Below are 13,852 nucleotides of genomic sequence, written 5' to 3' on the forward strand. Positions count from 1 at the left end.
TACACCCCTGTATCACTGTACATGTTGTACTACAGTCTGATGCCATGGGTCCTCTCTCTCTCTGTGTGTGCTTTGTCTTGTCTAGAGAAGAATATTAGACTTTAGACAGGAGGTCACCTGGTTTCACTCAACCCAAGGACAGCGATCTTCTGTCTCTCCTGACCTTTCATATGACCACATTTATGGTAATTAAGCGGTTGTCTCTTTGCACTGCTGCGGTCAGGCAAGCGCTACCGGAATCTCATGGCCAGTACAGAGAGACTCAGAAGGAGTTTGAGGACCCAGGCCATCAGGATGCTCGATGACTCCGTGCAACACTAACCCATCCATTCTACATTTATTGCACACACATCCACAGGCACACACTCACCTTTAACATTCACTTTTTAGACACTTTAAACACTACACCATATTTGATCTATTTATTGCTAAAAGATTTGCATTACATCTCTACCTAATCTTTGCATTTTGTACTTTAGTTTTGTATATTGTATATTTTGTATAGTGTTTGGTCTTTATTCTTTTTACTTTTTTTTTTTACTGTATGAAGCACAATCTCAGGAGGCTCATACAGAACCAAGCATTTCACTGTAATGTACATGTGCCTTATATGTGATCAATAAAACAAAACTTGAAACTTGAACTTGAAATCTCCTTGCAGTGGTATTTCCGAATCGTCATAATTTCTTCAGTCTAAATTACAAACATGCAACCGGAAGTCACAAAAGAAATGCCCAAAATATATACTTCTAAGCTACGCTGAGCATTTTTTTTTGTCAATTTACCTTGTATATACAATCTAAATGATGATATATTGTTAGATTACATTCTTACAATTGAAGAATAATCCAATTGAGGACTTGGCCTGCAAATCCATTTAATTCATTTGGGATCCATCCGCTCCCAGGACACATGATTAGTTATGTAGCGTGTGTGTCTCTGTCCAGTAATTATGGCTACATAAGACCAACATTCATGGCAAATAAACGGCGCTTATAAGTTGCAATAAATTCCCTTTCAACAGATCTTTGTTTCTCGTTGTGCAGCGTTTCTGTAAAGGTTATTATCTGCCCAACAAGACAGCCGATCCCTCCTACAAACACTGCATCTCTCAACGAGTGCAGCGTTTGTTTGGGGGCTTCCAATTCAGTTCTCAGAGGAGAGGAGCCCATCTCTTAGCACATAATCCTCCACCATGATGACATGGTAAAAAGCATGAAAATCGACTAACAAAGTCTTGGTCAACTGAAACTAAACCAATGAATTAATCTACTACATTTCTGTGACTATAGGACAGATAAAAACAATGGGCCTCATTCATGAAATGTTCTTACGCACACATGTGTTCTTGTAGTCTCATAGAGGACATATAGCCTACCCCTGAATTTAGACACCAACTGCCATGGCTAACATTAATAAGTATAGCTTTCCCACTTAATTTGTGGGCATAGGGACCTGCACTGGCTCCCCATTGCTGCACGAATCCGCTTCAAGGCCCTCGACCTAGCATACCGTGCGGCAAAGGGAACCGCTCCTGCCTACCTCCGGTCAATGGTCTCTAACTACACACCCTCAAGACCCCTACGCTCTGCATCTTCTGGCCGCCTCAGACCTACTCCTATCCAAGCTCCGGGAGGGTCATCAAAGAGAAGTCGCCTATTCTCAGTCCTTGCCCCACAATGGTGGAATGAACTACCCACCCCAGTTAGGACAGCCAAAACATGTCCAATCTTTCGCCGTCGACTAAAGACGCACTTCTTCAACCATTATCTGAATTAAAAAAAATTAAATAAAAAAATCTAACCCTAACTAACCGTACTGTCATGCACTTGTCCTAATAAACTAACCTACACTGTAGCACTCAACACTTTGATGAACATTGTTACTCAGTTGATAGAGTTGTGCCCTTCCTGATGGCTTGTCGTACAGAACTTGTAAGTCGCTTTGGATAAAAGCGTCAGCTAAATGACTAAATGTAAATGTAAATGTAAATAATGGAACACATTTACCCAAATGATCACTTCTGAAATCAGAAGAACGCAAGAGGAAATGAGTGATTCACTCGTAAGCTTTCCTGCTACTCAGTAGTTGATATCTAGTACTATATCCAATTATTCCAATAGCCTCATCTGAGGGCAGACAAGCTGGGTTCTGATGCGTCTCTACAAATAGTAGCTCCAGTTCTGCAGACCCCTCTCCGATTGGTTGAGCTCCATTTCTGCAGACCTCTCTCTGATTGGCCGAGCGCGCGCGACCGCGCGTGCCACGTGAAGGCGTAATGTGAACCTCGTTTTCTAGGTAATTGAAATGTTCTCCCGCCGGTTTCTCGGTGACTCCGCTACCTCGGAGTAGGGTATATATCTGCAGAGCCGAACAAACGCCTCAAACCGAGTACAAGCCCAGAAGCCCCGCCCAGACGTTGGGCTTGCGGCTCTGCAGATATCCCCTATTGCTACCTCGCTTAAAACGTCGGTGTCAGTCTTGCGATCCAGTAGTCTGATCCCTCCTTTCTCATAAAGACAAGATTAGCTGGAGGTTAAACACTACTGTTCTCTAAATTTCGTCCTAGTCAGCGGGCCAGATAAATCTTTTAATCTAATAAGGGAGCTGTTTGTTAGGGGCTTAAGTCTGGATAGACTGAATGGGAGTGTGAGAAAGAGTAGCTGCATGATACGGGGCTCCACAGGCCTCCAACGCGTTAGACAAAACACTCCTTGTACACGAGTAACCTTTTCTTTAAAGTGGCAATCTCAAAGATCTTCATTTAAATAAATGCCTGTTAAGTCACTATCTATCGCCTAATGAGCTAACACTATGGTGAATGAACCTATGGCCCATTGATGATTCTATCCTCAGGCCATCAGGATGCTCAACAAACATTAACACTATGTAACACCATCTGCACTCACAGCACACACATCCACACGCACACACTCACTTTAAACAAACAACTCACTACTTTACCCACTTTAGAACACCTAAACACACTTTATATTTATTGGTAAAGAATTTGCACTACAACCCATACCTCATTACACCTTACTGTAAATTGTACCTCATCCCATTTCTGCTTTGCACTTATAGTATATTGTATATTATTATATTGTATGGTAACTCAGTTACTTCTACTCTGCATTGAACATTGTATGTATATATACTGAACACTTGTGTCTACGTACTTGACTTCTATTTTATACTTGCTATACTTATTTTATACTTATCTATTTTTGTCTAGCACAATCTCTGGAGCGTAACAGAAAGAAGCATTTTTTGTATAAAAGTATTCTGTACTTCTGTATGACAACTAATAAAGAAACTTGAACTTGAAACTTGAACTTGAAAGCCCTCCCCTATGCAGAATAATCAAGTATTATGAACTGGGTGTCTGTGGTGACATTCCTGGGAAAAGGTCTCGCTTAGAATGATGTAAATAAACTAATCGACCACAGGGAAGAAGGCACATGAATGTACGTTCTGTTATAGCTATTAAACAGACCTATACGTCAGCACATCAGTTGTCAAAACTTAACAAAAGAAGTCCTTTAATCTCTCAAGTGCCAATGTGTATCTAAATGAGAAAATGAACATGTGTGTTAATTAGCGGATCTCATTCTTGCTTTGTTCCTGTGGTTAAAGCTATTCTACATACAGAACATATTCATCCAAGTCACTTACATGAGTGCAGACCTTGGTGTTTCAGGAGACGTATCCAGTGAATAATATCCAGCTCCCACCAGCATGTCATCTAACAAATGCAGCCTCCTCTACTACCTTCCTTCTCTCCCCTCTCTCCTGCTCCTCCTCCTATCTCTTCTCTCCCTCCTCTTCTCTTCTCTCCCTCTCTCCCTCACGGAAGACACACACTGGCTCAAGAGGCAGATGCTACTTTTGTGACAAGGAGGGGAGGGTTACTGCCATACACGAAGGCTATATACTGCTATATATGCTGTTTACAGTGAGTGTAGCATCAAAGGTGTGGACTCCTCTACGATGGAAACGATATGTCTGATGGCTGCTACATTCATGCTTGCATTGAGGCACATGAATATGGCATGGCTTTAAAACATCCATCTCGGCTGATGATGTCAGATCTGAAGTCATGCTGTTCTCTTCCTCGTCAGACTTCACTGTAACTTCAGTTCAACACACTTGATTGTAACTTCAATTCAACAGATACTTCACTGTAGCATCAGTTCAACATATACTTCACTCACTGTAACTTCAATTCAACAGATACTTCACTGTAACTTAAAATATTATTCAGATACTTCACTGTAACTTAAAATATTATTCAGATACTTCACTGTAACTTAAAATATTCAGACACTTCACTTCTAAAGATACTTCACTGTAACTTAAATTATTCAGACACTTCACTTCTAAAGATACTTCACTGTAACTTAAATTATTCAGACACTTCACTTCTAAAGATACTTCACTGTAACTTAAATTATTCAGACACTTCACTTCTAAAGATACTTCACTGTAACTTAAATTATTCAGACACTTCACTGTAACTTCACTTCTAAAGATACTTCACTGTAACTTCAATTCTTCAGACACTTCACTGTAACTTCACTTCTAAAGATACTTCACTGTAACTTAAATTATTCAGATACTTCACTGTAACTTAAATTATTCAGATACTTCACTGTAACTTAAATTATTCAGATACTTCACTGTAACTTCAATTCTTCAGACACTTCACTGTAACTTCACTTCTAAAGATACTTCACTGTAACTTAAATTATTCAGATACTTCACTGTAACTTAAATTATTCAGATACTTCACTGTAACTTAAATTATTCAGATACTTCACTGTAACTTCACTTCTCCAGATACTTCACTGTAACTTAAATTATTCAGATACTTCACTGTAACTTAAATTATTCAGACACTTCACTGTAACTTCACTTCTAAAGATACTTCACTGTAACTTCAGTTCAACAGATACTTCACTGTAACTTCACTTCTAAAGATACTTCACTGTAACTTCACTTCTAAAGATACTTCACTGTAACTTCAGTTCAACAGATACTTCACTGTAACTTCACTTCTAAAGATACTTCACTGTAACTTATATTCAGACACTTCACTGTAACTTCACTTCTCCAGATACTTCACTGTAACTTAAAATATTCAGACACTTCACTGTAACTTCACTTCTCCAGATACTTCACTGTAACTTAAAATATTCAGACACTTCACTGTAACTTCACTTCTAAAGATACTTCACTGTAACTTAAATTCTTCAGATACTTCACTGTAACTTCAGTTCAACAGATGCTTCACTGTAACTTCAGTTCAACAGATGCTTCACTGTAACTTCAGTTCAACAGATGCTTCACTGTAACTTCAGTTCAACAGATGCTTCACTGTAACTTCAGTTCAACAGATACTTCACTGTAACTTCAGTTCAACAGATGCTTCACTGTAACTTCAGTTCAACAGATACTTCACTGTAACTTCAGTTCAACAGATGCTTCACTGTAACTTCAGTTCAACAGATGCTTCACTGTAACTTCAGTTCAACAGATGCTTCACTGTAACTTCAGTTCAACAGATACTTCACTGTAACTTCAGTTCAACAGATGCTTCACTGTAACTTCAGTTCACCAGATACTTCACTGTAACTTCTCCAGATACAGTAGAGACCAGCGTCAGCTGTCTGTGGCCCCTGACCAAGTAGTCAATGTTACTTACCAACAGAGGGAAAGACCATTAACTAGCACTAACGGCTTAGTGTAATCCCATCAGGCGGGCCCCTAAACCCTGGTGATTGAGTTTGGAGAAACAGTTGATTTGGCATAGTCAGCTTTACTGAGTGGATGTATAAATAACAGGCCAGACAATGAGAGAGGAAATCTCCAGGTTCCTTCCAACACAAACTCTGGGATCACGGAGGGACATGCTATTTAGAAATATCAACCTTTAATTAGTTTGGCCAAGTCATCAACCCACACCACCATTACAAAGCAACACTATTTGGTTGGTAATTAACATTTACATTTACGAAGACCTATTTTCTCAGGACATAAAATCTTTTGATATATTTCAGTTTTACCTGGTTCTTGGATTACTGCAGACCAGAATCTATGGTCCGGAGGAAGAGAAGACAATGCTGGGTTGTATAATAGCACACATTACAAATTTCACATCACTCAGCAAGTTACATAGTGATAAGGATTTACACAGTTATCCAATTTCCTTCATGTAAACATGTGTAAGTTCATTGGGTTGCAAGTAAGGAAGCAAGATAGTTAAAAAAGGTAGAATGTGTTGTGCTGTCAAACAGTGACATTTAGGCAAAAGGTTGGTATTGCACTTTGTAAAAACCAAAGGGGGGGGGGGGTACATTATGCTTAGAGGTTACTGTTTAACAGCGTTACAGATACTAGCCTACCTTTAAACAGCTATAAACTGTGATGTTAAAGGAACACTTCACCAAAAAACAATGCAGGTTTATTTTGCACATAATCTCACACACGTCCAAAAACTCTGGTTTTGCACACATTCATTTGGTTCGACAGTTATCGGGAGTAAATTAGTTTGAATATGGCCACCAGTGATGTCATCGGGGACATTGAATCCTTGTTAAATTATAAGGTATTAGTCCCTATAAAACAAGGTATACACATGTTTTAATCTACACACCATATCATGGTGCTGCTGTAATTATTCAGTGTCCCCAATGACCTCACTGGTGGTCCTACTCAAACTCATTTACTTTTAATAACTGTAAAACTAAGTGAATGTGTGCAAAACTGTTTTAGAGCTTTTGGACGTGCGTGTGCAAAAGAATCTTTATGGTTTTCTTGTTGAAGTGCCAAGTGAAGTGTAAAGACTTAAAAGCAGTCAGTGAGGTCGAGAGCTGAATGGGAATTGACCATATTCACACGGCGGAAAGGAATCCCAACCCGAGCATGATATATAGAGCTAAATGACCACCATGTGAATAATGGTCAATGTTCAAAGATTTGACACTCAAGAGATCTATACAGTAACACTATGGGCATCATTGACATGTACTGTATGTACTGTCAAATCCACATCCACTTTTGTGGTAACATTACTTTGGATGTATTTATGTATCTATTGTATAGCAAAAAAAGGAGGTAGGGACCGCACTCGGAATATCGCTGTTTTTATTTTCAAGTTGTTAAAGGGCACAAAACGTTTTCAGCCATCCGGCCTTCATCAGTGTGCAAACTATTCTATTAATCTATTGTATAGCAAACATTTTCATGTGTTCAAATTAGGCATGCAATTTATTTTACACGCAAGACAAAACTGGGCTAGCCTGCCTCCAGCAGTATCCCATTAGAGCGACCATAAGGCGGTGAGTGGATGAGGCTTTTGGATGTCATGTTCTCCTTGATTAGCTAATGCCATTCTCGCTAACATAACAAATCCTTTTAGGAGCGCAGTTAAAACCATTGCTCAATTGAGTTGCCGTACGACCCATTGTACCTTATATAACCCACGGTTCAATGACGAGTCAACACTAATTGTTCAACCCATGGGAACCAACAGGGAAAAGCGCCATTGGTAAAACGGCAGACACGACAGCGCATGCATGCGTTCCATCTTTGTAAATTCCAAGGAAACTATCAAAGGAAGGAAGGGTCATCGCTAGGGCTTTTTTATTTAATTCAAAGCTTCAAAAAATTTAAAAAAATGTATTAGAATATATTTTTTTATCTTATGTTGTGGGACTTGTACAGCACTTTGGTAAACTTTGTGGTTTTAAAATGTGCTCTATAAATAAAGTGGATTGGATTAATTAATTAAGTAGCCCCTTTTGTGACTGTGACGCAGCCAACAAGGTTTCACTCGGCTGCGCTGCCTTGGTGCAGTGGGGCTGCTCTCACAGCCAACGACATGACATAATTATGTTGCAACCTTCGTCTATCAAGCAAACAATTATATTATATTTAATTTATAATTATATCAGACAATGCACCTACAAAAGCAGATGATTACAATTAAATTGGCCAACTTGGTAACACATTAGTCATAGCAGCATAGGCATAGCCTTATTAATGTTTTGTGTGGCGTCGCCATCATGTACGTTTTTTAGGTGATTTGACAAAGTTGTTGTAGAGTTGCGATATGCCATTTTCTTCTGGCATATCTGGCACTCTGCTTTTTGGGCATTGTCTTTGCATATTTTAAAGTGTAACCACACGTCTGATGACTTCTTCGTCGACATGTCTGCTGCACATGTCCTTGTTTTCAACACAGATAATCTCCACGTGCTTGTTGTAGAGGTGGAGTCGAGGCGCCGCTTACTTTCGTTTCATTGGAATGGAGGCGCAAGATTTTGGAGGTAAGAAAAATAAATAAAAGATTTTTTCTTTTTTAAACTTCGATTTTCTTTTTATGTTCGAAGCTTGTGCCATCGAACGAAGCTTCGAAGTATTTTTTTTTTATCCACTTTTTCTCCCATTTTTTTCTATATTTTCTCCCATCCCAATTTCGTATCATCCAATAATAATAATGGATTGGATTTATATAGCGCTCTTTGTGACACCCCAGTAACCCCAGAGCGCTTACAGAGTCCATTATTTGTTCATACACAGTCATACCGGTGGTGGTAAACTACAATTGCAGCCAGAGCTGCCCTGAGGCAGACTTACGGAAGCGTGGCGAATAATCATCGCCTACGGCCCCTCCGACCACCACCAACATTCATTCACATGCATACACATTCTTACGAGGCAAGTAGGTTAAGTGTCTTGCCCAAGGACACAACGGCAGTGGGATGGACATGGGCTTGAGCGGGATTCGAACCACCAACCCTTCGATCATTGGACGACCCGCTCTACCCCTGAGCCACGCCGCCCCACAATTCAACACTCCCCTGTCACGAACGCTGTTTCTTGCCTCCCACAAGCCGGCTGCAATGTGGACTAAGTCATACATAGCACAAGTCCCCTCCGGTACTTGAGGTAACAGCAGTCGCATCTTTTCACCTGCGCAGCTCGATCTCTCAGTGGCGAGGAGTAACGCGTGGGAGGCTCACGCTGCCCCCGACACTTCCTGATTCTACTGCGCAGGCGCACCAACCGACCTGTAGGAGTCGCTGTCCACAACGCCCGATCCCCACCCATCAGTTTCCCACCCCCTAATACGGCCAATGTGTATTAGTACGGACGACCAGCTAAACTGAAAGCAAATGTGGAGCGCTGGGCTCGAACAGGCGAGCCCAGCGTCTCCAGATTTCGTGGCGAGCGCCTTGCCCACTACGCCACGTAGCCGCCTTGAAGCTTCGAAGTATTTAAGACGGCCCTAGTCATCGCGTCACTGTGTAGCGCGTGGTGGACGCACATCTGGTGCAAAGTGTGGGAACGGGATCAACGGTCTCATAGTTTACCTCGAGGCTCGGGTTATTACCTCGAATGTCAGAAGAATCATCAGCAATGTGTTGCTTTGTTAACTAGCTAACGTTTGATATAGATTTCCTCAAATAGCTTAGCTTGTATGTTTTTAAGTTTAATATAAGCTTCAATAGAACTGATATTCTGACAGTCCCTTCCTTTATAGTTTCCTTGGTAAATTACCATGCCTCGAAATGTCTCGTGACCTAAAATACCACGCGCATGCGCCTCGTCGTCGGACCCAACGCTTTGTCACCGTAAAAAAACCGCGGGGTCTTTCAAGTGTCAAAGTATCGCGAGGATGGAAAGAAAGTCCAATAAAAACCACAGGGCAATAGGTAGACGCACTTTATTCCTAAAACAGAAGCTGCACCATCAGTAGCGGCACACAATTATATGTACACATATACACACACAATTATCTAAATCTGTCATAGAAAATATATAATCTGACAATGTACCTTTTATTCCTCTTAATCAGAGCTCATTGAGTTACTGTGCGAGAGACTCTGGCACAAAAGCAGACGGAGAGTTAAGTCTCATCCACTCATCGGGTGGGTCGTCAATGCCCAGGCCAGCCTACTTCATTTGTACAGCATGGCAATAAAAAGGTCTGTACCCCTTTTGAAAAAATAATACTCTAAAAAGCAATCTACAGCAAATTCACTTGAACAGTTCTCCGTATTGTAATTGAGAAAAATTACATCACTTTTTAAACCAATTCCTTTACAGTGAGATGGCAATATACACACCCTCTAGGTTTGTAATATATAAAAGATATTAAGCATTAAAAATTCCACATTTAAAAACTTACAATAAATAATATATGCAGGCATTTCATTGGGATAAAATTTCATAGATTGCAATCTACAGTCATTAAAAAGACAATTTATTCTCCTTTATGAAAAGTCCCTTGATCATCCAAAATGCTAAAATGGGTTCTTGGCATTTGATTGATTGTTTAGTTGATTGGAAACTTCCAGTCAGTTGAGTGTTGCGTAGGATCCACTAGGGACGGTAGTGCATCCTTGAGGTCCATTTAGTTCAGGGGGGGGGGTGGGATCCAGAAGTCCATGATTATACTGAGTGATCCATCAGATATCAAGAGTGTGATCCCATCACAGTTCAGAGCATGTTCATGATAAAGTTGTACATCTGGTTCAGCACTACAAAATGAACAGGCAGACAGGAGCGCCGGTCCTGGGTCGCAGGGTCACACGTCAACCAGGAGAGGGCGTTGTATTGCTCCAGCACAAATCTGTCGACAGGAAGGGAAAGGGACATTCCATTGTCAGGAAAAACATCATCATCATCATCATTTCCCCTTCATTGTAATAACTAATATATATATTAAATACATAATATAATAAGATTCCTCTGATCTGAGAGCAGCGTACCTTATTATATATATATATAATAAATACATGATATAATGAGATTCCTCTGATCTGAGAGGAGCGTACCCTTATATATATACACACATAAATACGTAATATGAGATTCCTCTGATCTGAGAGCAGCGTAATTATATATATATATATAAAAATACGTAATATAATGAGATTCCTCTGATCTGAGAACAATAATAATAATATACCCTTATTATATATATAAATACGTAATATAATAAGATTCCTCTGATCAGAGAACAGCGTACCCTTATTATATATAAATATGTAAAATGAGTTTTCCTCAGATCTGAGAGCAGCGTACCTGAGCACATCGGAGGTGTGGTTGGAGTCCAGGGGGTGGGAGTGTTTACTATTACTATGCAGGAGCTCATCCGATTGGACAGAAGACACGTGCAGGTGCAAGGAGGCCTGGGCAGAAGGACGACAGGGACCATTAAGACTCACATCCGCTACGCCACACCAGAGAGAGCCAGATTACACATCCGCTACGCCACATCAAAAGAGTCCGGTCACACTTTGAAGGGGCTATTTTTCGACGTTATGATTCCCTTAACGACCTCCTTTGACCCGTATACGTGTTTGGTAGACACATTCCTCCAGTGCACGCATTAATTTGGCGCCCCTTTAACTCGAGTGAATGTCCCAACAACGAATCAAATCACACGTTGAAAGCATTACAAACATGTTGACAGAGGGCCACCGCGATAAGAGAATGTGAAATGTGTATGTTGGTTTCTAAAATAAATAAATAATTACTGTTTAATTTACATTCAGTCTCTCTAGCCGACGCTTTTATCCAAAGCGACCAAAGTTCTGTACAACGGGTCAGCAGGAAGGGTACAACTCTGGCAGCTAAGTAACAATGTTCATCAAACAGTGTTGAAACTTGGGCGCTGCAGTCTCGAGTGCATAGTAGTAAAGACATACTAGCATAGTAGGTAGTAATATAGGCAAGGGAGATTATTTAGTAGCAAAGTGCATGCTAGAAGGCAGACAGTGTAATTTATCGCTACAGGGGTAAAACATGATAATATACAGTGATATGGATTTCAGGTCATACTGAGATATATAGTGCCAAATGTACCTTGAGGAAGAGCGGGCACTGGGTTTGCGCTTGAGGGCAGGCAGACCAGAACCAGTCGGGGAGTGGCCCGGCCTTGGCTGTGGAGATGAAGTAGCCCAGAGCCATGGGCTGCTGTAAGATGTTCAGGGCTTCCTCGTGGGACTCCATGCGATCCGTACTCTGGCCCTGCAGCGCGCCGGCATCAAAAACAACAACAATTAATCATCAAGTTCCGTCTTTGTGACATCATTTCTGTGTTAACGTCGTTATTAAACATTAATCAAGCTAAACGTTACATTTACAATTAGCTGCCGCTTTTATCCAAGGCGACTTACAAGTTCTGTACAACAGGTCAGCAGGAAGGGTACAACTGTGGCAGCTTGTTATTCACTAGGAATATTCTTGTTACAAAGATCCCCTCAATTCTATATAACAATTTATCTATAAGTCTTGACAAACGCGACCATTCCACCAGACATGCTTCTGCAAGAGGTTTTACACTTCCAAAAGTGAGGTTGAATTCAATGAAGCAAACTGTCATGTTCTGTGGTATGCAGGAATGGAACTCTTCCCAGACATGTTACGCAGGAGAGTAGCAAATGTCGTTTCAGAATCTTGGTAAAACAACATTCCATAATAGATGTGTTCCCTAATGGGTGTGTACGTAAATGAAAATGTATGTGTCGGATAAGGAGATAGGGATAAATGTAAATGAAAATGTATGCGTCTGATATTGATATATTATTAAAAGATTGAATAATTGGTTTACATTTACATTTAGTCATTTAGCTGAACGCTTTTATCCAAAGCGACTTACAAGTTCTGTACGACAAGACAGCAAGAAAGGTACAACTCTATCAGCTGAGTAACAATGTTCATCAAGTGTTGCGTGTTACAGTGTAGGTTAGTTTATTAGGACAAGTGCATGACAGTAAGGTTAGTCAGGGTTAGATTTTTTTATTTTTTTTTAATTTTTTTTAATCATTTCAGATAGTGGTTGAAGAAGTGAGTCTTTAGTCGACGATGGTTGATATAAACATAGATAATGTGTGAAAAAGCTAAATTGTATATATAAGCTGTATTGTATTATGAATTGATTAGGAGTATGTATTGTATTATGAATTGATTAGGAGTATGTATTGTTGTATTTTATTATGAATTTGATAGGAGTATGTATTGTTGTTTTTAATTTGTCTGTATGCCATGTGAATGTTGAGTGTATAATGCAAGTCTGTAACTGTATTTTACGTATTAGCTGTGGCTAATGGGGATCCAAATAAACTTAAACTTAAGTAACATTGTTCGTCAAACAGTGTTGAACTTGGGTGCTACAGTGTTGAGTGCATAGTAGTAAAGACCTAATAGTATAGTAGGTAGTAACATAGGCAAGGAGGATTATTTAGTGGAAAAGTGCATGATAGTAAAAGACCGGTTCGTGTTTTTAAATATTTACCCCTCTTTTCTTAATTTCAGATATCTATATGTGTGTTTTTAGTCGACTGTGAAAAATTGGTGGGGTGTTTCGGCTGTCCCGACTGTGGTGGCAAGTTCACATGTTACAGAAGAAGTGCAAGGAGGAAGTGGTCAAGCACAGCTAAGGAGTAAAGGCAGGTTATAGGGTGAAGGCCGACCTTGCTGCCGTCGCCCCCCTGGTGGTAGTGTGACCCAGGGGAGTGCTGAGGCGAGGTGGTGGGGGAGTTGGGCAGGATGTTGATGAGATCAGGATCCACCATGTCGTTGTCGAACAGGTCGAAGATGCCCATCCCGTCCGATCCGTCTGCAGGGAAACACACGGGCAGAGGCGGTGAGGCTTGAGGTTGATATGGAGTTTCACGTTTTGTCTTGTTTGTCACATATAAAAAGGTACATGTACATTATAGTGAAATGCTTGGTACTGTATGACCCTCGTGAGATTGTGCTTCATACAGTAAAAAATAAAGTAAAAGGAGTAAACACTACAAAATATACAATATAAAAAACGAAAATGTACAAAATG

At 40.3% G+C, this 13,852-nt stretch overlaps 1 protein-coding gene across 1 annotated transcript in view; it reads right to left on the bottom strand.

Annotated features, from left to right (window-relative positions):
- Positions 1 to 9,713: 9,713 nt before the first annotated feature.
- The window catches only part of LOC311245247 (mediator of RNA polymerase II transcription subunit 13-like), a 65,877-nt gene continuing 61,738 nt past the window's right edge, over positions 9,714 to 13,852 (bottom strand). Inside the window, 4 exon segments of the mRNA XM_084335082.1 lie at positions 9,714 to 10,639; positions 11,095 to 11,201; positions 11,878 to 12,042; positions 13,488 to 13,633. Of these exon segments, the coding sequence (XP_084191208.1) occupies positions 10,507 to 10,639; positions 11,095 to 11,201; positions 11,878 to 12,042; positions 13,488 to 13,633 (551 nt within the window). The 3' untranslated portion in view covers positions 9,714 to 10,506.

The sequence above is a fragment of the Notolepis coatsorum genome, assembly GCF_963971535.1.
Source record: "Notolepis coatsorum genome assembly, chromosome: 1".
Lineage (NCBI taxonomy): Eukaryota > Metazoa > Chordata > Actinopteri > Aulopiformes > Paralepididae > Notolepis > Notolepis coatsorum.